Source organism: Embiotoca jacksoni, unplaced genomic scaffold, assembly GCF_022577435.1.
Source record: "Embiotoca jacksoni isolate LCO1_2020_lvr unplaced genomic scaffold, fEmbJac1.0.p SCAF_106, whole genome shotgun sequence".
Taxonomy (NCBI): Eukaryota; Metazoa; Chordata; class Actinopteri; family Embiotocidae; genus Embiotoca; species Embiotoca jacksoni.
The window spans coordinates 212,983-235,938 of NW_027185237.1; the positions used below are offsets into that span (position 1 = coordinate 212,983).

At 46.6% G+C, this 22,956-nt stretch overlaps 3 protein-coding genes across 6 annotated transcripts in view; 2 read left to right on the plus strand and 1 right to left on the minus strand.

The window, feature by feature from the left end:
- LOC138214712 (rho guanine nucleotide exchange factor 2-like) overlaps positions 1–13,950 on the plus strand; it is a 19,279-nt gene extending 5,329 nt beyond the window's left edge. The window contains exons 2-22 of the mRNA XM_069176490.1: positions 1,097–1,259; positions 3,161–3,228; positions 3,320–3,383; positions 4,293–4,425; positions 4,665–4,768; positions 4,871–5,014; positions 5,604–5,854; positions 7,018–7,143; positions 7,614–7,731; positions 7,819–8,067; positions 8,187–8,263; positions 8,372–8,544; positions 8,661–8,728; positions 8,949–9,170; positions 9,253–9,330; positions 9,548–9,603; positions 9,819–9,860; positions 10,313–10,363; positions 10,494–10,787; positions 10,865–11,018; positions 11,141–13,950. Of these exons, the coding sequence (XP_069032591.1) occupies positions 1,097–1,259; positions 3,161–3,228; positions 3,320–3,383; positions 4,293–4,425; positions 4,665–4,768; positions 4,871–5,014; positions 5,604–5,854; positions 7,018–7,143; positions 7,614–7,731; positions 7,819–8,067; positions 8,187–8,263; positions 8,372–8,544; positions 8,661–8,728; positions 8,949–9,170; positions 9,253–9,330; positions 9,548–9,603; positions 9,819–9,860; positions 10,313–10,363; positions 10,494–10,787; positions 10,865–11,018; positions 11,141–11,175 (2,670 nt within the window). The 3' untranslated portion in view covers positions 11,176–13,950. The remainder of the gene's footprint in view (positions 1–1,096; positions 1,260–3,160; positions 3,229–3,319; positions 3,384–4,292; positions 4,426–4,664; positions 4,769–4,870; positions 5,015–5,603; positions 5,855–7,017; positions 7,144–7,613; positions 7,732–7,818; positions 8,068–8,186; positions 8,264–8,371; positions 8,545–8,660; positions 8,729–8,948; positions 9,171–9,252; positions 9,331–9,547; positions 9,604–9,818; positions 9,861–10,312; positions 10,364–10,493; positions 10,788–10,864; positions 11,019–11,140) is intronic.
- Positions 13,951–14,395: 445 nt separating this feature from the next.
- Positions 14,396–20,452, plus strand: LOC138214721 (tropomyosin alpha-3 chain-like). Of its 3 annotated transcripts, none has more exons than XM_069176517.1 (9): positions 14,396–14,714; positions 15,528–15,677; positions 16,331–16,464; positions 16,556–16,673; positions 16,899–16,969; positions 17,468–17,543; positions 18,091–18,153; positions 18,899–18,968; positions 19,279–20,452. In XM_069176517.1, the coding sequence occupies exons 2-9, from the start codon at positions 15,543–15,545 to the stop codon at positions 19,359–19,361; spliced, it is 750 nt and encodes a 249-aa protein (XP_069032618.1). In that variant the 5' UTR covers positions 14,396–14,714; positions 15,528–15,542; the 3' UTR covers positions 19,362–20,452. The 3 variants fall into 3 exon arrangements, with proteins under 3 accessions (XP_069032618.1, XP_069032604.1, XP_069032610.1); XM_069176503.1 differs by lacking the exon at positions 17,468–17,543 and adding an exon at positions 17,820–17,895; XM_069176509.1 differs by lacking the exon at positions 17,468–17,543 and adding an exon at positions 17,820–17,895 and having other exon boundaries at positions 14,396–14,557.
- A 398-nt stretch (positions 20,453–20,850) lies between these two features.
- LOC138214741 (phosphomevalonate kinase-like) lies at positions 20,851–22,417 on the minus strand. 2 transcript variants are annotated; one of them, XM_069176534.1, is made up of 5 exons: positions 22,220–22,417; positions 22,055–22,118; positions 21,828–21,980; positions 21,365–21,494; positions 20,851–21,286 (listed from the first exon to the last, which is right to left on the minus strand). In XM_069176534.1, exons 1-5 carry the CDS (start codon positions 22,324–22,326, stop codon positions 21,120–21,122), a joined length of 621 nt encoding a protein of 206 aa, XP_069032635.1. In that variant the 5' UTR covers positions 22,327–22,417; the 3' UTR covers positions 20,851–21,119. The 2 variants fall into 2 exon arrangements, with proteins under 2 accessions (XP_069032635.1, XP_069032627.1); XM_069176526.1 differs by having other exon boundaries at positions 21,828–22,004; positions 22,220–22,413.
- Positions 22,418–22,956: the final 539 nt, after the last annotated feature.

Sequence of the window (22,956 nt, forward strand, 5' to 3'; positions counted from 1 at the left end):
GAGTTTGAGTCCGACCTTCATCTATAATTCATGTGAGCAGCAGCCTCCTGCCCCTGAGCAAGGCATCTGATACAGCCAATCAGATCAAAGGAGCAGCTGAGGCTCCTCCCCCTGTAACACAGGTGGCCATTTACATGTCCCATGGTCACATGACCTGACTGTGTGTTTATATTTGATCCAGTTTGTTTTTTAAAAGCAAAAACACATGAACTGACACATGAAAAACAAACAAGACAGTGATTGGCTGGTCTGTAGTCGTGTTCTGATTGGCTGGTCTGTAGTCGTGTTCTGATTGGCTGGTCTGTAGTCGTGTTCTGATTGGCTGGTCTGTAGTCGTGTTCTGATTGGCTGGTCTGTAGTCGTGTTCTGATTGGCTGGTCTGTAGTCGTGTTCTGATTGGCTGGTCTGTAGTCGTGTTCTGATTGGCTGGTCGTAGCATGGTTAGGGTGTAGGACTTTAAGCAGAGGGTTCTCCTGACCTCCAGTAGGCTGCAGCGTCTGTAGATGATTCCTCTGTTCCTCCTCTTGTGTCTCTCTGCTGCTCTTTTCTGTCTCTGCTCTCCTCTCGTGATGTTCTCCTCCTCTGAGCCTCGGTTCTCTCGGAGGTTTTCCTTTCTGTTAAAAGGGAGTTTTTCCTTCCCTCTGCGGTGGATGTGGGATTGTTGGATTGCTGGTTTGGTCTCTGTGAGGCTGTAAAGTTATTTTGGAGTTCCTCGACTCCTGTTGTTGTTCTGGACCAGAAATAGACGATGTCAGCAGAAGGAGTTGATCCCAGAAAACATACCGACTAGACTCCTTCGCCTTTGTGTTACCCCCCCCCCCCACCACCCCCGTCCCACCAGGTATTATACCCTCCCCCCCCCCCCCCCTCCTCCCTCTGCTGTCTTCTTTGTTCTGTTCCACAAAGAGAGAAACTGAAAACCAGCCTTGCAGTGGTTCAACATCTCATCTCTAGCTCATGGTTTCATACAGGTGATGTGCTGAACACACCTGTGGTCACATGACTCTCACATGACCAGGAAATGAACACTGATTGTTCTGAACCGTCTGAAACCAGATGGATCAGAAGCCGTATTGATCGCCGTCTATGTGTCCAGAACAAGGAGAAGCAGCGTCTGAAGGAGAGGGAGAAGGAGTCCCGAGAGAGGGAGGCCCGGTCCAGTAACGGACACCTGTTCACCTCCCTCACCGTCTCCTCCACCACCCTGTGCTCCTCCTGCAACAGGAGCATCACGGCCAAGGAGGCGCTCAGCTGTCCAGGTAACGCCAGGGCAACACGCATACAGGCAACATACAACATACAACACTATATATACAGTATAACACACATGTATGTAATATTCAACATATCACATAAAACACACAACATACAGCACATAGTCTAACACACAACATGTATGTAATATTCAACATATAACATCAAACATAAATGTAACATCCAACATATAATATTCAACATACAATTTACATGTAACATACAACATGTATGTAGTATTCAGCATATAACATACAACATGCATGTAACATACAACATGTAGCCTGGGTTTACTCAAAATATAACATGTAACATACGGTATAGATGCAGAACAACATACATGTATGTAATATTCAACATACATGTAACAGACAACATACGGTATATATACAGTATAACACACAACATGGGTCCAGTACACAAGCAGTGCAGCTCTTTCACAATAAAAGCTTCCCTGTGGTGAATGTGAGAAGCTTTTAATGTGAAGTAGCAGCAGGATGTGATTGGAAGTTATTGATCAGCTGATTAATTATTTATTCCTGGACATGAACTGTAATCAACACTGAACATCAACAACAAGGAAACCATAAACAGCCCGAGTGTGTGTGTGTGTGTGTCTGTGTCTGTGTGTGTGTGTGTGTGTGTGTGTGTGTGTGTTGTCTCTTTGTCTGCTGTGTGTGTGTGTCTGTGTATGTGTGTGTGTGTGTGTGTGTGTGTGTGTGTGTGTGTTGTCTCTTTGTCTGCTGTGTGTGTGTGTATGTGTGTGTGTGTGTGTGTGTGTGTGTGAGAGAGAGAGACAGACGGAGTGTTAATCCTCCTTTACAATGAACAGATGTACCTTCAGATTAACACACACACATTAACACACACATTAACACACACACAGACACACACTCAGAGACACACACAGAGACACATGTGTCCCCGCGACCCAGTTTTCAGGGTTCATCCGCAGCAGCCAATCACAATGCAGGGCAATGGGGTCACACAATAAGACGCGCACACACACACACACACACACACACAAAACCATAGAGTCAGTTGGTTGTGTTCACAGACAGACTTAACTCTGTTAAAATGACCTCAGCTGACTGTGTGTGTTAATGTTTATTGTGTTAGTGTGTGTGTGTGTGTTAATGTTTATTGTGTTAGTGTGTGTGCGTGTCAGTGTGTGTTAATGTTTGTGTAATGTTTGTACAGTCAGCTGATAATTTTTTGACAAAGTTTGTTTTTAGTCTTCCACATTATATTATTACATTACTGCCCCCTGCTGGTAGAAACCGTCTCATTACTGCCCCCTGCTGGTAGAAACCGTCTCATTACTGCCCCCTGCTGGTAGAAACCGTCTCATTACTGCCCCTTGCTGGTAGAAACCGTCTCATTACTGCCCCTTGCTGGTAGAAACCGTCTCATTACTGCCCCCTGCTGGTAGAAACCGTCTCATTACTGCCCCCTGCTGGTAGAAACAGTGTCATTAAACTCGGGGGAGTTTTAATGTAAGAAACATGAGATTTAACAGCTTCCTGTTGACAAACTGAGATTTTATACGACCACTAACACGGAGCCACACCCAAAACACACACACACACACACACACACACATACACACACATACACACACACACACACACACACATACACACACATACACACACACACACACATACACACACACACACACACACACACACACACACACACACACACACACACACACACATTCCTTCACTATAAAAAAAAAAGTGACATCACTTTTTCCAGATTATGTCATCACTAAACCAAAAAACACAGTTATAAATATCTGGGTTCGGTCCCAGGATTTTTATGAAGTGCTTTCAAAATAAAAGTAAATACACTTTGAGCAACGTGTTTTACCTGTCTGTCTCTCTACCTGTCTGTCTCCCAGCCTGCAATGTCACCATTCACAACCGCTGCAGAGACAGTCTGGCCAACTGTGCCAAGATGAAGCAGAAGGTAAGACTTGTCAAACTGTCTTCACTGACCACCTGTCTGTCTGCACCCACCTTGTCTGTCTGTCCTGACCACCTGTCTGTCTCTCTAACAGCAACAGAAGCTGTCGTTGCAGAGGAACAGTTCAGCTCTGCAGAACGTCGCCATGCGGACCAAGAGTGAGACCACCTGTCTGTCTCTACCTGTCTGTCTCTACCTGTCTGTCTCTACCTGCCTGTCTCTCTCTACCTGCCTGTCTCTACCTGCCTGTCTCTCTCTACCTGTCTGTCTCTACCTGCCTGTCTCTACCTGCCTGTCTCTCTCTACCTGTCTGTCTCTACCTGCCTGTCTCTACCTGCCTGTCTCTACCTGTCTGTCTCTACCTGCCTGTCTCTACCTGCCTGTTTCTACCTGCCTGTCTCTACCTGCCTGTCTCTACCTGTCTGTCTCTACCTGTCTGTCTCTACCTGCCTGTCTCTACCTGCCTGTCTCCACCTGCCTGTTTCTACCTGCCTGTCTCTACCTGCCTGTCTCTACCTGTCTGTCTCTACCTGTCTGTCTCTACCTGCCTGTCTCTACCTGTCTCTCTCCACCTGCCTGTCTCTACCTGCCTGTTTCTACCTGCTTGTCTCTACCTGTCTCTCTCCACCTGCCTGTCTCTACCTGCCTGTCTCTACCTGTCTGTCTCTACCTGCCTGTCTCTACCTGCCTGTCTCTCTCTACCTGTCTGTCTCTACCTGCCTGTCTCTACCTGCCTGTCTCTACCTGTCTGTCTCTACCTGTCTCTCTCCACCTGCCTGTCTCTACCTACCTGTCTCTACCTGCCTGTCTCTACCTGTCTGTCTCTACCTGTCTGTCTCTACCTGCCTGTCGCTACCTGTCTCTCTCTACCTGCCTGTCTCTACCTGCCTGTCGCTACCTGTCTCTCTCCACCTGCCTGTCTCTACCTGCCTGTCTCTACCTGTCTCTCTCCACCTGTCTGTCTCCACCTGTCTGTTGACTCTCAGACGTACCGACGAACTTTCCTTCTTCTGTGTTTCTGTCGTCATGACGATCGTTTTGTCTTCTTCTTCTCTGCCTCCCCTCAGCTCCGATGATGAAGGAGCGTCCGAGCTCGGCCATCTACCCGTCGGACAGCCTGCGTCAGTCTCTGCTCGGCTCCCGGCGGGTTCGCTCTGGCCTCTCGCTCGCCAAGAGCGTCTCCACCAATAACATCGCGGGGTGAGTCCGAGCTGAGAGCCGATTGGCCGAGGATTGTTTGATTTGCAGGACGCAGGTGTTCGTGAGACGGTCTCTGTCGTCATGACATTGAAGCCACTGAGACGACAGTAACCTTGACAACCAATCAAAGCTGTCAGAGAGTTACACGAACTGCTCCTTTAAACCAGCCTGTTTCTATACTGACTGTTAGAGACACAACCTGTCTGTCTCACCTGTCTCCCTCTCCGTCTGTCTCTCAGGGGGGCTGAGGAGTCTGTCGGTCTCAGGAGAATTCTGTCTCAGTCCACGGAGTCTCTAAACTTCAGGAGCAGAACTTTATCGATGGAGTCTCTGACCGACGAAGGTGAGCCGTCCGGCTGTTGTTGATTCATGTGGTGAACTCCTCCGACCAGCAGGAGGCGCTGCAGGCTGATAGCAGCTGACCGTTTATGACTGCTGTGTGCAGGTGAGTGGTGGTGGAGCCCCCTGCTGGAGGAGCTGCAGGTGGAGGGAAGCTGCATTCAGGCCGACAGCTGGAGTCTCGCTGTGGAACCCAACTTCCTGCAGACGCTCCACAAAGACCTCATCAAGCAGCAGGACGTCATCTACGGTAGGACAATATACACAGTAGACACAATATACACAATCAATATACACAATATACACAATATACACAATCAATATACACAGTAGACACAATATACACAATCAATATACACAATATACACAATATACACAATCAATATACACAGTAGACACAATATACACAATCAATATACACAATATACACAATATACACAATCAATATACACAGTAGACACAATATACACAATATACACAATATACACAATCAATATACACAATATACACAATATACACAATCAATATACACAATATACACAATCAATATACACAATATACACAATATACACAATCAATATACACAATATACACAATCAATATACACAATATACACAATATACACAATCAATATACACAATCAATATACACAATATACACAATCAATATACACAATATACACAATATACACAATCAATATACACAATATACACAATATACACAATCAATATACACAATCAATATACACACAATATACACAATATACACACAATATACACAATATATACAATATACACACACACACTATATATATATATATATACGTGTCTCTGCCTCAGAGCTGATCCAGACCGAGTTCCACCACGTGCGGACGCTGCGGATCATGGAGGGGGTGTACCGACGGGGGATGCTGGAGGAGGTGATGCTGGAGGCGGGCGTGGTCCACACCGTCTTCCCCTGTCTGGACCAGCTGCTGGAGCTGCACACCGGCTTCCTGTCAGAGCTGCTGAGCAGGAGGAGGGAGGGTCTGGTGGAGGGCAGCGGCAACAACTTCACAGTCCGCCGGCTGGGAGACCTGCTGCTGAGACAGGTGAGGCGGCGGCGGGTGGTGTCAGACAGACAGACAGACAGTCAGTCAGTCAGACAGACAGACAGACAGTCAGACAGACAGACAGTCAGTCAGACAGATAGTCAGTCAGACAGACAGACAGTCAGTCAGACAGACAGACAGACAGACAGTCAGTCAGACAGACAGACAGATAGTCAGTCAGACAGACAGACAGTCAGTCAGACAGACAGACAGTCAGTCAGGCAGACAGACAGACAGTCAGACAGTCAGTCAGACAGACAGACAGATAGTCAGTCAGACAGACAGTCAGACAGTCAGTCAGACAGACAGACAGATAGTCAGTCAGACAGACAGTCAGACAGACAGACAGACAGACAGTCACACAGTGAGGAAACGGTAACGTGGCGTTCGGCTGTGAAAACACAAACGTCCTCCACGTGTTCCAAAGAACTTGATCTCAGCTGATCCGAGGAGGCCGACGGCTCCACCCGGTGGACGCTGTCGGTCACTGCATCGCTGCTCCATCCAGTTTATCAACCGGGACAGAACACGTTAACAACATCTGTATCATCTGCCGGCTCTTGACAGACGTCATACAAAAAAAACATAAACATACGTACAAATAACAGAATATTAATATTCGTGTGTATCTCTGTGTGTGTTTGTGTGTGTCTGTGTGTGTTTGTGTGTGTGTATCTCTGTGTGTGTGTTTGTGTGTATCTGTGTGTATCTGTGTGTGTTTGTGTGTGTGTATCTGTGTGTGTCTGTGTATCTGTGTGTGTGTTTGTGTGTATCTGTGTGTATCTGTGTGTGTGTTTGTGTGTATCTGTGTGTGTTTGTGTGTGTGTATCTGTGTGTATCTGTGTGTGTTTGTGTGTGTTTGTGTGTGTGTATCTGTGTGTGTGTTTGTGTGTATCTGTGTGTGTTTGTGTGTGTGTATCTGTGTGTGTCTGTGTGTATCTGTGTGTGTGTTTGTGTGTATCTGTGTGTGTTTGTGTGTGTGTATCTGTGTGTATCTGTGTGTGTGTGTTTGTGTGTATCTGTGTGTGTTTGTGTGTGTGTATCTGTGTGTATCTGTGTGTATCTGTGTGTGTATCTGTGTGTATCTGTGTGTATCTGTGTGTATCTGTGTGTGTATCTGTGTGTGTCTGTGTGTGTATCTGTGTGTGTCTGTGTGTGTGTAGTTTTCAGGTCAGTGTGCCGACGACATGAAGAAAATTTACTCTGAGTTCTGCAGTCGACACCCGAAAGCTGTGAAACTCTACAAAGAAGTTTTAGCTCGAGACCGAAGGCTGCAGCAGTTCGTCCGGGTGAGACAAACATCTGGACCGGAACCGGTTCACACCGGGTCACATCCAGTTTGATCCTGGTTTGCAGGATTGTGGTTTTGGACCTGGTTAACCTGGATTGAACTCATTTAGGTGTCACTTACACTGGTTTACATGTGGTTTAAACTGGTTTAGATGTGGTTTAGTCTAGTTTAAACTGGTTTAGATGTGCTTTAAACTGGTTTAGATGTGGTTTAGTCTAGTTTAAACTGGTTTAGATGTGGTTTAGGCTGGTTTAAACTGGTTTAGATGTGGTTTAGGCTGGTTTAAATTGGTTTAGATGTGGTTTAGTCTGGTTTAAACTGGCTCAGATGTGGTTTACACTGTTGTAAACCAGTTTAAGTGTTGTTTGAATTGGTTTGAACTAGTTTAAACTGGCTCAGATGTGGTTCAGAGCTGGTATTTCTGTACAGATGTTGACTTCCTGTCTCTTTCCGTCCCACAATGCTCAGCGTGTGTGTCGCGGTCCTCTGCTGCGGCGTCATGGCGTCCAAGAGTGCATCCTGCTGGTGACGCAGCGCATCACAAAGTACCCCGTCCTCATCCAACGAATCCTCGACAACACCAAAGGTAACCTTTGACCTCTGTCAACCTTTGACCTTTGTTGAACCTTTGACCCCCTGACCTCTCACCTAATATCCCCGTGACCTCCTGCAGGCAGCGAGGAGGAGGCACAGTCTCTGAGCCAGGCGCTGGTGCTTCTGAAAGGGCTGATCAGCTCAGTGGACCAGGAGGTTCTGGAGCTGGGCCGGACCAGGAGGCTGCAGGAGATCCAGGCCCGTCTGGACCCGCGGGCTCAGGCGGAGGTGCGGGGAGGAGGAGTGTTCATGGGAGGAGAGCTGCTGCGGAGGAGACTCTTACATGACGGGACGCTCCACTGGAAGGTCCAGGGCTCCAGGATGAAAGGTAGAGGAGGAGGAGGGAGGACGAGGAGGAAGGACTGTTTATCTGTTTATCTGCTGTGATGTCACACTTACATGGGCGGAGCTTACACCTGCTGACAGAGTGTGCGTTTCCATCTCCAGATGTGCAGGTCTTGCTGATGTCGGACATCTTGGTTTTCCTTCAGGAGAAAGACCAGAAATACACCTTCGCATCACTGGTGAGTCACATCTGGACACACCTGGACACACCTGGACACACCTGTCTGTCTCTTCACCTGTGCGTCTCTTCACCTGTCTGTCTCTTCACCTGTCTGTCTGTGTCTCAGGACAAGTCTCCGGTGGTCTCACTGACTAACCTGATCGTCAGGGACATAGCCAATCAGGACCGAGGGATGTACCTGATCAGTGACTCCACCCCCCCGGAGATGTACGAGCTGCACGCTTCGTCAAAAGACGACCGCAGGACCTGGATGAGCCGCATCCAGCAGGCTGCTGGCAGGTCGGTACCGTCAGTACCTCACCGAGTATACCGAGTACTCACTGCTACTGTAATACTGTGTTGTACAGTGTAGTACAGTACGTAGTACTTCACAGTATCACATGTTTCATCTGCAGCTGTCCGTCCAGAAACAAGTTTCCTCTCATCGAGACTGAAGACAAGGCTTTACTGCGCAGACTCAGAGGTACAGCACCTCCTGCTACTGCACCTCCTGCTGTTACATATATTACTACACTTCCTACCACACCTCCTCCAACCCCACCTATTCCTCCCCCTGCTGCACCTCCTCCTACTCCATCTCCTCACTCACCTCTCTTCTTATCTTAAAGATATATGAAACTAAACTAATGTGTTTTTTTCTCCTCTCCTCCTCCTCTTCCTCCCTCTCCTCCTCCTCCCCCCAGCTGACATCCAGCAGAAGGACAGGGAGGTGCTGGAGCTCCTGCAGGAGCGTGTCACTCTGTTTTCGGACCTGGTGGAGGCGACAGCAAGAGGAGGCTCAGAAGAGGAAGGAGGTGTGGAGGTCAGGACCACCTCCTCCTCCTCCTCCTGCAGGAACCTCTTCAGATCCGACACTCCTCACTCCCCTCAGGCTGAGCCGCTCCTCCTCGCTGCCATCGGTGAAGGTGAGGAGTCGATCTGAGGAACGTCCGCTCGAAACAGAGTCACAGTGAACTGAACGCTGCGTTTTTTTTGTTTTTTTTTCAGTCGACAAACTGACGGAGATGCTGTCCGACTCCAGCATCCAGAAACCCTCCGTAACCAACGGCAACCAGGAGATCAGCAGTGAGTCACCTGTAATCTGACACCTGTCCGTTCTCTGTGTTTCTGTACGTTTGTGATTCACGCTGACGTGAACTCTCGAGATCAGAACAGTTTAACTGATGGAGCATCTCCTCCTTTTCCTCACTCTTCCTCTCTCCTGGCGCCGCCTCCTCCATAGAAATCATATCTTTGATGTTTGATGAAGACTAACATACCTGTACCTGTCTCTCTCTTTCAGACGGTGACTCCGGTTCTCTGAACGGCTCCTTTGAGTTGAACGGCAGCTCTTCGAAGGTAAAGCACCTCCTCGCTTTCACGTACGATCACAGGTTGTTTGAACTCACTGAATCAGGCCGTGTGTAAAAACAGACAGAATCTCTATGAAGTCTGGTGAGCTGCATTTCTATAAGTTTCCAATTGAACTGTCAAAATAAGAGCGCCTCAGGTTTTCACAGTAAAAAGCAGATTGTTTCCTGTTCAAACATTTTTCCGATGTTTTTCTCTTCCAGGACAGAAACGGTAACCAGCTGCAGGATCGAACCGCGAACGAGGTAACGACTACTTCCTGTTCTCTGACCACAGCCGGTACATCTGGTCTTTATCTGATTGTTCTTCGGCCCTCCTCTGACCCAGAAATCAATCCGGCCTGCTGTCGTGAAAACGGTTTTATTTTGAAAGTTAACATGAGGCCAGTGTTTATGTGGGCGAATTAGTTCATGAGTTCATCTTAAAAATCGAAACTCCCAGGAATCAAAAGGGCCGATAACCGACAGCTATAACTGGTCAGTTTATGGTTATAATCTGTCTGTGATCCGGCTGTAGTCCGGCTGTAGTCCGGCTGTAGTCCGGCTGTAGTTCGGCTGTGACCCAGCTGTAGTTCGGCTGTGATCCGACTGTAGTTCAGCTGTAGTTCGGCTGTGACCCGGTTGTGGTCAACTTGAGATGCACCGAGTGTGTGTTCATTCAGAGGAGTTTTAACAGCAGACATGTGTCCTCTCTGCAGGATGTCCGGCAGCGATTGGTCAATCTGAGCACGCAGCTTCACGCCCTGCAGGTCTGAAGTTATTCACTGTCTTTGTTGTGTATTTATGACAGTAATTAAATAGTAATTCATTTATTCTACATGTTTATTATTTACATAATTGTTTATATACAACTGTCTAAGTCATTGACTCCGCCCCCAGGCTGCTGTGATTCGTCAGGATTCCATCCTGGAGCTGTCTGTCAGCACAGGCCTCACCCCTTCTGCCCCCCCTGGCTCCGCCCCCGGCCCCCGCTTCAGTCGGTCGATGTCCCGGGACACGGGGCTGGATGCCGGCGGGGAAGCGGTGCTGTTGCGGCGGCAGGTTGAGCTGCTACAGGAGGAGGTGACACGTCTGCGCCTCAAGGGGGAGGAGCCAGCCAGGCAGGGGGCGGAGACAGGTAACAGGAGGAGGAGCAGTAACGGGGAAATCAGCGATGTCATCAAGGGAGATCAGGTGAGCCAGGTGATAAACTAATATAATAACAATAATGATACAAGGAATAAGCTAATCTCAGGTGTTTCTGTCAACAGGTGAGCAAGAGGCGTGGCAGCAGGGAGCTGGAGCCCCGCCCCCTCGCGCCATTGGCCACCCAGGATCCAGTCGACCAATTAGATGGCGTCCAGGAAGGAAATGAGGAGGAGGAGGAAGTAATGAAGATCTCTCCTCGCTCTGACAGCCCCAGAGGTCAGCACAAAACTGATTAATACCTTTATTGATTATTATTTACATGATTAGAATAAATATTGTATCATATGAAATCATGTTATGATCAATGGAATGATAACCTGTGACCTCTGACCCCTCAGACCTGCAGGACATCCCGGAGGAGACCGAGAATTAACCTCACACCTACACCTGATGACCTCAGGGACCTCTGCTGATGTCACCGTGATGTCACCGTAATGTCACCGTGACGACGCGGACGAACAGACATCCACTTCACTGTCAGACTTTTATAGTGAAAAGGTCCAGAGGCGACACCATTTCCTGTTTGAGAGTTTTTAGACCAAATCCGACGTCTTATCTCAGCTGCTGTCCGACTTTTGTTCCCGAGAAGCGTTTTTCTGAATGTTGCTGTTAGAGTAGAAACAGGAAGTATTTACCATGTGACCTGTTTACATCATCATGTCTGCTGGAGCCCCCCCGACCGCACCTGCTGGAATGGGTGGGGCTTTTTTGTGGAAAGGGAGGGGCTTGTTGGGTGGGTGGAGTATAAAGGGTGTCCCCTGGGTTCATTAAGGATCGGAGGGTTGTCATAGAGACGGGCAGGGTTTGATTATAGGTGGGCGGAGCTAAGTGTGTCTGTCTCAGTCCAAAGTTCATTTCAAAGTCTGCTTCAAACAAACTGGTTCCTGTGGTCCAGTTCTGATCTGGTTCTCTTCTGTCCTGAAGTTTGTCTCTGAGAGTCTTTATGAGTCTTAAAACGTCTTTGTTTGTCTTTGAGAGACTTTAAAAGTCTCTGAGAGTCTTTGTTTGTCTTTGAGAGTCTTTGTTTGTCTCTGAGAGTCTTTGTTTGTCTCCAGGTTCTGGCAGTTAAACTTGTGGAAAACATTTTCTATAGACGCTGTCTTGGGGTCCTTCACCTGAAGACAAGCTAATCGGCAACGAGGAGATTTTTGAATCATCATGAGATGAACTTGCATAATCATGGAGATTTGTTTGTTTGTTTGTTTGTGAAGACGCGTGAGAACCACCACCAAAAAACCACAGACCACATGTTGGACTGTTTCCAGGACCACATGGAGGAGTGATCTAAAACCGGACCGGGTTTTTATTGTGGTTTAGTTTGTTTGAAGCAGACAGATTTATTTATTCACACACATCAACGGGCCACCACACTACATTACCCAGAATGCCTTTGGATGTACAGCCACAGTCAACAGTTTAGACTCAGAGATTATTATGGTCTGTTCATCTGTGTGAACCTTATTTATACAGAAGCGTAAAAAAAAGTAGTTTTTAGAAAAGATTTGATCCTGTTTGTGGAACTTTTACTGTCAGAATATTTAGTGAGCAGAAGAATCTGTGTTTGTGTTTCTGTATATGTGAAACCAAAAATCTGTTCAGTTATTTGGGGACAAAGTGAAAAAACTTGGAAGTTTACATGAATATTTCCAAAATGTTTTAAGTTTGATCGCAGCATCAAAATACAAAAAGAGTCAGTTTGGGAAAGTTAGAGAGAGTCTGACTGGGATTGAGGGGGGGTCGGGGGTGGGGGGGTTCAGGCTGTATTAACATAGTGCTGATTAGTAGATCAGGTTTGTATTTTTAAGAAGAAGGAAGCTGTTCGTTGTCATCATTGACCCCGTTTATTAGCATGTTAGCATGGCTGTGTCTTTTATACTTGTGCAGGACGTTGGTTGAATTAACCAATCAGCTCGTCTCATCCGGTGATGATGAAATCATGTATCCCCCTGATGAAGGACTGCGTTTCATGCATGTGGAAAACATGAGGACATGTTTTTACTTCGCAAATGTGACGTAAAAAAAAAAAAAAAAAAAAAAAAAAAGGTTTCTTATCGAACTTTGAACTTCTGATGCAAAACGTCCAAATGTTTCAATTTACACTCAGAAACTCTGAGTGACAGGACGCAGGAACCTCCCACTGTTGCCATGGACACTGTAACCACGGACATCGTAACCACGGACGCCACTGTCAGTCTGCTCTCGGTGTGTTAACGTGGATCGAAGCGTGTGACCTGCCGTCGGGAGGTCACGTGACCCGAAGCCTCCATCAGACCTGCAGAAACACGTTCAGACTGTCGCGGCTTAAAACACAGGAAACACGTGAACCCACGTTTCTGAAACACGCTGAGAGTAAATCAGGTCAGATAAACAGCTGTTTAATATCGTGAACAGCTGGAAACTCAAACAGGATTCATATTTCAGCTCCGACAGACCGGTCGGTGTGTTTCAACATAAACACTATTAACTGCTGCAGTAACACGCCGTGTTTTACATGTTCGGAAGATTTCAGGTGTTTCTGTGAGCTCCTGTTTTATAAATTTAACTTTCTAACTTGAATCATCCTGCTGTTTTAAAAACATGAGCTCTTAATGTTTTTAATAAGAGAAAGAAAGAAAAAAGAATTTTATCTGCAGGAACTTGTTTTACCTGAAAAATTAAACGCTGCCTTTTTGATTTTTCCAAAATCTGAGATGCTTCAGTTTCCAAAAAATGTCTGACTGTTTATAGAAACATGAAATCTGGAGGTTTATGGACTCGTTTACCAGCAGACAGATGTGATGATGTAACATCCAGATGTGATGATGCAACATCCAGATGTGATGATGCAACATCCAGATGTGATGATACAACATCCAGATGTGACGCTGTAAAATCCAGATGTGATGATGTAACATCCAGATGTGATGCTGTAATAACCAGATGTGATGTAATATCCAGATGTGATGATGTAACATCCAGATGTGACGCTGTAACATCCAGATGTGACGCTGTAACATCCAGATGTGATGATGTAACATATCATGTGAGTGTAGTTTAACAGAAGTGACGTTGGACTGAAAAGTGTTTGTATTGATCTCTGATCAGTTTAAATGATTCCTGCTGTACATCTCTGACTCTTCATAAATCTAATCAGCTGTTTTTATTTTAATTCTTGTGTTCTGGTTTCTTTTATTCTTCTGTTGCAACAAATTAAAATGATTAGAGCTTCTTGTTATCAATAACTGATCAGATGTAGCTGTTGTGTTTTTATATTTTGATTTGTGTAAATTAATTCCACTCCAGCCTACTACCACATTCAAGTATATTAGTATATAAATAATTATTATCGAGTTATAATACTGACAGTGAGTACTTTTGATACTTTTAGTACCTCTTAAAAGACTAAAAGTTTGAAATCAGTACTTGTAGTATTTGTATTTTACACTTTGTAGTGTTCATTTTTTCCTGAGCTCACTGGTTTGTGTCGTTCTCCATCACGGAGAATAAAATGTCTATAAATCAAAGGGATGTTCAGTTTTAAATGTTCAGAAAAGTTTCAACGACTTCTAATTTCGAAAGGCTGTAATGTTACGTCACTTCCGGTGGAGGGAATTTAACCCGGAAGAGGGTGTTGTCTGTCTGAGTTGGGAGTTGGCTGGATGAGGAAGCGGTGAAGAGTAGAACCTGGACCTGGACCTGAGAGCCACCGAGACCGGAACCAGAACCAGAAGCAGAAGTGCGCGGGTTCAGACAGCAGACAGACGCCCCGAGCCGCGGTTCGTTTGGAAAACTTTATAAACTCGAGTCGCAGCGCCGCTCCGTTAGCCGCTAACTGCTAGCTACCTGCTAACCGGGAAGTGACGGTGTCAGGTGAAGTCGGGCTCGAGCCGCAGGTGTGGTTTTTTTTTTCTTCTTCTGAGGACTCCAAGACAGGTGAGAGTGATCACAGGTACACCTCACCCTCGCTCTCTGGCCCACGCTCAGCCCGCTGCTAACAAGGCTAACAGGGCGGTGGTCCGCTGCTAGCATCAGGAGCTAAAGTTGCTAACACTGCACAGCAACACGAAGGAACTAAAAACTGGTGATTTGATCACTAATAGATCAATAAATCATCCAACACGTGAGTTAGTGGTGGTGCAATAAAAAAAAAAAACTTTACTTTAATGTAAATGTTCAAAAACTGTTTTAAAAAAGGAAATTCGGAAGTTTGAATGAGTTAACAAGGAAAATCAATTTTACATCAAAGTAAAGAAACAAGAGACGCAAAGAAAATAACTTGTATTTCTGAAGGATGTGAATCCGTTTGGCTTTTAGTTTGTTTAACTCGACTAATAAATGATGTGAACTTTACATGTCAATCAATAAGCTGCTGTTGAACGTGAAGCAGCAGGAAGCAGCGAGCTTCAAGAGGAAGTGGTCAGAATTCACCAGAGGCAAAGCAGGAAGTCCAAATATGGGATGTCTGATCTTCAGCACTGCTTTCAAAAACTGGAAATCACTGCACGGGCTCAGGAACTCTTGAATGTGAGCGGGCGCGGTGACATCACAGATGTTCACGTCACCAGCGGTCGCGTTGATCGAGAGACGAAACTTCAGACCTGAAGATTCAGTTTTCATTTCAACTGCATTCTTATTGATTAATCTGCTGATTGTTTCAACGTCTAATTAATTATTTAAAAATGTCAGAACACAAACATCTGGAACGTTTAGTCCTCGTTGACGTGTGTCGGTTCACTGTGACTGCAGGAGAAGAAGAAGAAGATGAGCGGAGGCTTGAACAGCATCGATGCGGTGAAGAAGAAGATCAAAGTTCTGCAGGAGCAGGCGGAGGAGGCGGAGGAGCGAGCGGAGAGGCTGCAGAAGGAGATGGAGAAGGAGAAGAGGACCAGGGAGGAGGTACGGACACCTGCAGCACACCTGGACAGGTTCTCTGGGTCGGTGGTTCTGGTTCTTTGTGGTTCTTCAGGTTCTGTCAGATGCCACAAATACCTGAATGAAGAATGTCTGCTGAGTTGTTGCGGATGTCACTCTGAAGTACTACTGCAGTACACCGGAGTACTACTGCAGTACACCGGAGTACTACTGCAGTACACCGGAGTACTACTGCAGTACACCGGAGTACTACTGCAGTACACCGGAGTACTACTGCAGTACACTGTGATACACTGCAGCTGTGTGTATCAGTGTGTAACATGTGAGATAAACTGCAGCAGAGAGCATGCAGCTGGTGGTCTCACACACACACACACACACACACACACACACACACACACACACACACCCACCATGTGATATGTTACGGTATATAGGTATATATCCCACATCATAGACGTCCTGATCAGGTGTTCTATCTCCTTATTGATCGAGACGATCCAGACACTGAAGGTTTGAACTTGACGGGACATTTTAGATATTGATCCATCTGATATGTAACAGTTCCCTGTGTGTGATTATTGATCAGCAGCGTGGCCACTGTGACCATGTGATCTGCTGTTGTTGTTGTTTACCTGCTGTGAGGTGTGATTGCGCCCTGCTGCAATGTCTTGCAGGCGGAGGCGGAGGTGACGGCTCTGGGTCGGCGCCTGCAGCTCAGTGAGGAGAACCTGGACCGGGCTCAGGAGCGCCTGGCCACCGCCCTGCACAAACTGGACGAGGTGGAGAAGGTGGCCGACGAGAGCGAGAGGTCAGAAAGTACTACGAGTACTACAAGTACTACGACTACTATGGGTACTGTGAGGACTATAACCCTTCTCATTGATGGCTCATTCATTCAGAGGCATGAAAGTGATTGAGAACAGAGCTCTGAAGGACGAGGAGAAGATGGAGCTGCTGGAGGTGCAGCTGAGGGAGGCCAAACAGATCGCAGAGGAGGCCGACCGCAAGTATGAGGAGGTAGCGTAACCATGGCGACACACGCAGCTCATCCAGCAACAGGTTTTTGTGAAATTAGTTTCTGTAGTTTTTTTTATTTTCCTGTACTACTGAGGACAAACTGAGGACAGAACCTGCTTGGTGGACGTGACAATAACAACATGGCAACAGGAAGTAAACAACAACACCAGAGAGAACAGTGGACAGGTCACGTGACATGTAAACGTGTGTGTGTTTGATTGACAGGTGGCTCGTAAACTGGTGATGGTGGAAGGAGAACTGGAACGAGCTGAAGACAGAGCCGAGCAGTCCGAGAGGTTCATAACACACAATACACACACAGTAATACACACACACACACACACACACACACACACAATAATACACACACACACACACACACAATAATACACACGTAGTAGAGGTTTATAACAGGTGTACCTAATAAAGTGGTCACAGAGTGAATAACACACACAGGAGGCTGTGACCATATATGGACAGGTGTCAGGTGGTGTCACACTGCTTCACTAACAGTGCTCTAATCTCACTGCATCCACCTTTTTTTTTTATTCCTCTGTTTCCATGGAAACCTGTGGCTGCTGCATGTACTGCTACCCATCCGTCCATCTGTCTCTCCACCCGTCCACCTGTCTCTCCGTCTATCTGTCCATCACTCCACCTGTCTGTTTGTCCCGTCTGTCTGTTTCCATCCGTCCGTCTGTCTGTCTCCATCCATCCGTCTGTCTCTCCAACCGTCTCTGTCTCCGTCCATCCGTCTGTCCCTCCACCTGTCTGTCTGTCCACCTGTCTAACAGTAAGGTTCGGAGGTTGGAGGAGCAGCTGAGGAGTTTCGACCAATCACTGAAGAGCCTGCAGGCGTCTGAGGACAAGGTACTGAGGGTCACCTGACCTCCCACCTGCTGTCAGTCACAGCAGCGGAGCGGAGCTCCTCCTCCTTGACCTCCTGCTGCCTCCATGACCTCTGACCTTTACCTGCTGCTTCAGCTCCTCTTCCCGCTGCCGCTCTATGCATGACTTTACCTGCTGCAGACCACACACACACACACACACACACACACACACACACACACACACACACACACACACACACACACACACACCTGTCTGACACAGCATGTCCTCTGTGATGTGACCTTTGACCTGCAGTAAGAGTCGGTTGTTGGAGGAGGAGCTGAAAACTGTCTTCACTAGTTCAAAGTCTCTGGAGGCCCAGGCTGAGAAGGTAGGAGGAGGAGGCGGGGGAGGAGGGGGAGGAGGGGCGGGGGTCTGCAACAGAATCCTTCTCAGAGGATGTTCAGACATGATCAGAGATTTCTGCAGTACGATCAATAAAAGAGCCGATCAATACATTCAGGAAGTTTGAATCCAAACATGTGACCTCACCGTGTCCTCTGATTGGCTGCTGTCTGTCTCTCAGTACTCAAATAAGGAGGACCGGTACGAAGAGGAGATCAAGAACCTGAGCAGCAAACTGAAGGAGGTGAGATGGAGACATTGATCACATGTTTACACATTGATCACATGTTTACATACTGATCACATGTTTACATACTGATCACATGTTTACATACTGATCACATGTTGACACATTGATCACATGTTTACATACTGATCACATGTTTACATACTGATCACATGTTGACACATTGATCACATGTTTACATACTGATCACATGTTTACACATTGATCACATGTTTACACATTGATCACATGTTTACACACTGATCACATGTTTACACATTGATCACATGTTTACACACTGATCGCATGTTTACACATTGATCACATGTTGACACATTGATCACATGTTTACATACTGATCACATGTTTACATACTGATCACATGTTTACACATTGATCACATGTTTACATACTGATCACATGTTTACACATTGATCACATGTTTACATACTGATCACATGTTTACACATTGATCACATGTTTACACATTGATCACATGTTTACATACTGATCACATGTTTATACATTGATCACATGTTTACATACTGATCACATGTTTACACATTGATCACATGTTTACATACTGATCACATGTTTACACATTGATCACATGTTTACATACTGATCACATGTTTACACACTGATCACATGTTTACATACTGATCACATGTTTACACATTGATCACATGTTTACACATTGATCACATGTTTAACAGAAGTAAATACAGATGTGTGATGTTCCTGCTCACTTCCTGTGTTCCAGGCTGAGACCAGAGCCGAGTTCGCTGAGCGCTCGGTGGCCAAACTGGAGAAAACCATCGATGGCCTGGAAGGTGAGACCGATCAATACTCATCAATACTCATCAGGGTTTAGTAACTCATCAATAAAGTAGCTCTGATAGAAGAATCGATCACCACAAAGAAACATAAATCAATCATTTACAACCGATCAGGACGTGTTGATATGTCGGCAGGTTGTATTGATTATACCAAGTGAGGATGTGATTGGCTGATGGATCGATCAGTGATTGGTTGATGGATCGATCAGTGATTGGCTGATGGATCGATCAGTGATTGGCTGATGGATCGATCAGTGATTGGCTGATGGATCGATCAGTGACTTTACTTCCTGTTTGTTTCCAGACGCTCTGACTTCAGCCAGAAACGCCAACATGGAGCTCCAGGCGACTCTGAATCAGACCATGGAGGAGCTGAACTCCTGCTGAACACCCCCCCCCCCCCCGCCCCCCCGCCTGACAGGTGTACGTCAGGAAAGTCTGTGGCCAAAACATTGTGCTTCTGCTCAACCTCCTCCTCCTCTCCACTGATCCCCCCGTCTACTCCTACTCCCCCCCCCCTCTTACTCCTCCCCCACCCGCCTACTATTCCTCTGCCCCCCCTCCCCGATGGTGTGAGGAGGTCAGGGTCAAACTCTGTGGCCAAAACATCCCGCTCCTCCCCCCTCCTGCTATCTGCTCTTGGAGGTCAGGAAACTTAATGGCCCAAACATTCCTCCTTCCTGCACCTCCTCCTCCCCTCCCCCCTCCTTCACTGCTCCTGTCCTGGTGGAAGTGAGGGAGGTGTCAGGAGGGTGTAGTTACCCCCCCCCAATGATTCCTGCTTTCACACATTCCTCCTCTAAACTTTAAAGTCACATTTGAAGTGTTTTGCTTTATTTTACTCCTCATCTGGCCCCCCCCTTCCTCCTCCTCCTCCTCCCCTTCCCTCCCTCCCTCCCCCCTTCCTGCTCCTTCAGTATTAGTGAGGGAGGCCAGACGTGGAGCAGCCTGTAAGTTGTTTTTGTCTATAAGGGAGTTTAACAGTGACTTACATCCCCTCGTTAAGAACTAATGAACTACTAATTAAGTGTTTTGTCTTAACGGTTTGTTGATGCTCTCATTAGTTTACTTTGCCAACATGAATAATTATAGATTAATCGATTGATTGATTGATTAGAGCCAATATCCTGTTAGCCAATGATTTATTATTTTTGTTGCGGAGGGGGCGGGGCGTGGTTTAAGGGAGTGATCAGCCAATCATAGCGAGGCATTCCACTGCCAAATATGTTAAACCAGGGGCCAATCAGAAGTTAGAGACACGCCCCCCCTCCCCACCACCACCACCCTTTCCATATTTTTTTATTTCCTGCAGGTGATCTTTGACTTGATGAAATGAATAAAGTATAGAAATGTTTTTACCTGGAGGCAGGTGATGATGTCATCACTGTGCTAATGTCACAGCTCATTGTAATAAATCATGACAAAGTGAGACAGCATTTTATAAAATAAAAGCACTGTCACTGGTATGTAGACTCAAACTGAGCTTCTGTGGTTTTTATTTACTTCCAGAGGTGGTCTCACCTCACCTGTGAAGCTGGACCTCACTGAGGGACCGCCCACTCTGCTGACATCACCTGAATAAGGAGTAGTAATGATGTCCAATAGAAACGCTGTCCTGTGTTGGTGTGGGCAGTTCAGCTGAGCGGTACGGAAACCGTTTTAAAACGAGTGTAAAGTTCAACTTAAAACCATAAAGTGATCAAATCAGGCCGCAAGAGAGCGAAGACGTCCAGAGTGTCGATACCTGCTGCTTCCACCGGGTCTGGAAGTGAGATCACAGCTGGTCTCCGGAGACGCATGTTAATGTCCGGTTCAAACGGCCGAGAGAGAAAACGACAAAACACCACGAGGTGAAAAACATCTCCGCTTCAAAGTGTTCAAGTTTAATTTTCACGACATTTTATTCAATGCAAAAAAGATTCACGTACATTCGTCTCGTCGACTCATCAGTTCACGATTTGATCACAAACAGCTGATAAATGACGTCTTTACAGTCCAGCTGAGAATCTCCCATCAGCCTTTGCTCTGTGATGATGTCACCAACCTTAGAATGATTGATTGATGAGTATTGATTTGTTGATCAAATGTTTTGAGTATTTTAACTTTTTTTGTTGATCGTTAGCGAGACATTTGGTAGTTATCAGATTATTGATCAGCTGTGACGATGGAGGATGATGAAGCCGCTTCTTCGGCCAACTTCAGGATCGGCTGCAGCTGCTCGTCTAGCGAAGGGGCGTCGGCTTCGTTGGTGATGATCCAATCACATTCAACGCCGCTGTCCAACCCGCACTCTGACTCTGCATCGTCCACACCTGAGAGACAGACAGGTAGACTACTGTACAACATCCACGCCTGAGGGACAGACAGGTAGAGACAGACAGGTGTCCTACCTGCGGTGAAGCTCCACCCCCTCTGTGTCCTCGTTTTTTCTGAACTCTGAACTCTGATGCTTCGGGTCTGCTGAGGAAACTCAGACCAGAACCACTGCAGGTCCGACAGCCGTCGAGCGTCACTCACCAGCTGTCCAATCACAGAGCAGAACTCAGCCAACTGACCAATGACAGAGTTGTTACAGTGACATCACAGGAAATAAGCTGTTACATCAGGGTGGTTGACTCTGTGGCTGTGAAGCTGTCACTCTGGCGTTGCCATGGCGCTCCAGCTGTGTTACTAGGTGGTTTCTATGATGTTGCTAAGTGGTTGCTATGATATTGCTAACCGGTTGCCAGGCAACACTTCAGTTTTGGGGGTTGGCCTCAAACGGCAGGAGGAACCAGAAGATGACCAAAGAGTGAAGAAGAACGTGAACACGATGAAGAAGCTGCGGTGACGTCAACACGAGACTTAACGTACCCACACTGGTTGCCGGGCTTCTTTGGTTGCTAGGCGACAGAAGAACCCGGGGTCCTGGTTTCGTCGGGTTTCCCCCCAGCGGATCATATCGGCCCGGTACTGCTCTTTATAAGGACCGGGACCGAGCAGTTGGTCCAGGTCCAGACCGTGTTCCTGTGGAACCACCAGAACCAGTGACTGCAAGTAATCGGCTGTGTGTAACCATGGTAACACGCGGTCGGTCTCACCTGAGCATACTGCTGCTTCAGAGGTCCAGACAGACGCAGGACGCAGCAAGCTTCACACCCCAAACTACAGAAGAAGAAGAGACAGGTGTTCAAGTGACGTCAGCAGAAAGTAAAGCAGTTGAGTGACGTCAAAACAGTCAAATGGAACCAACTGCGGATGTTTACCGCTCCTGGATCAGGTCCGTCACGTAGTCCTTTCCGGACTTCCGCTTCCCGCTGAAGACCAGAATCAGTTTTGGCTCCGAACCTCGGTCCTCCATCACCTCCTCCATCACCTCCTCCGGAGCTCATCGATCAGCTGCAAAGTTTGTAACCAGCTCCGTGTTCCGCCCCGTCGGACCACACCGGGACCGCTACCGTAACTGTCCGAGCAAAACAGGAAGCCCTTCAAAATAAAAGTTCCCAAGCCGATGTTTAAACGGTCAATGAAGATTTATCAGGTCACTAATCGATACTCAACCGGTTAAACATCGATTATGTGACGTCAGAAAGTAGCTTGCGGAGACAAATCAGAAACTAAACTGGAGTTTTATTTTCTGGTGGCCCGTATTATTAACCGTATTACGGTAACATGTGATCATCGCCGCATCTGGACTGAACCATGACGGGGGTGGGGGGATGGGGGGGGCGTTACTGAATTTCAGATAAATTCTGAAATATTTCTGTAAATCCAGATTTTGTAATTCAGAACTCACTGACATAATTATTGTATTTACTTATTTTAACTACTCATTGATTATCAATTAAAAAAAACCACCTGATATTTAATACCTGTTTTGTTATTCTTTTATTCTTTTAATATTATTTCCGATGTATTTTTCTGTTGGTTTCGATCTATTAAATTCTATTCTATTGGGATCTTTAAAGTGAAACACGCCCTGTTTCTGTACATTCGCCCGTCT

What these genes read in the sequence shown, in the direction of transcription:
- LOC138214721 (XM_069176517.1), top strand. Translation starts at nt 15,543, where the DNA reads ATGAGCGGAGGCTTGAACAGCATCGATGCGGTGAAGAAGAAGATCAAA. An exon ending in CCGACCGCAAGTATGAGGAG is followed by an intron (nt 16,674 to 16,898) that starts GTAGCGTAACCA and finishes TTTGATTGACAG; the next exon opens with GTGGCTCGTAAACTGGTGAT. An exon ending in TGAGCAGCAAACTGAAGGAG is followed by an intron (nt 18,154 to 18,898) that starts GTGAGATGGAGA and finishes CCTGTGTTCCAG; the next exon opens with GCTGAGACCAGAGCCGAGTT.
- LOC138214741 (XM_069176526.1), bottom strand. Translation starts at nt 22,326, where the DNA reads ATGGAGGAGGTGATGGAGGACCGAGGTTCGGAGCCAAAACTGATTCTG. An exon ending in ACGGACCTGATCCAGGAGCG is followed by an intron (nt 22,119 to 22,219) that starts GTAAACATCCGC and finishes CTTCTTCTGTAG; the next exon opens with TTTGGGGTGTGAAGCTTGCT. An exon ending in TGAAGCAGCAGTATGCTCAG is followed by an intron (nt 22,005 to 22,054) that starts GTGAGACCGACC and finishes GATTACTTGCAG; the next exon opens with TCACTGGTTCTGGTGGTTCC.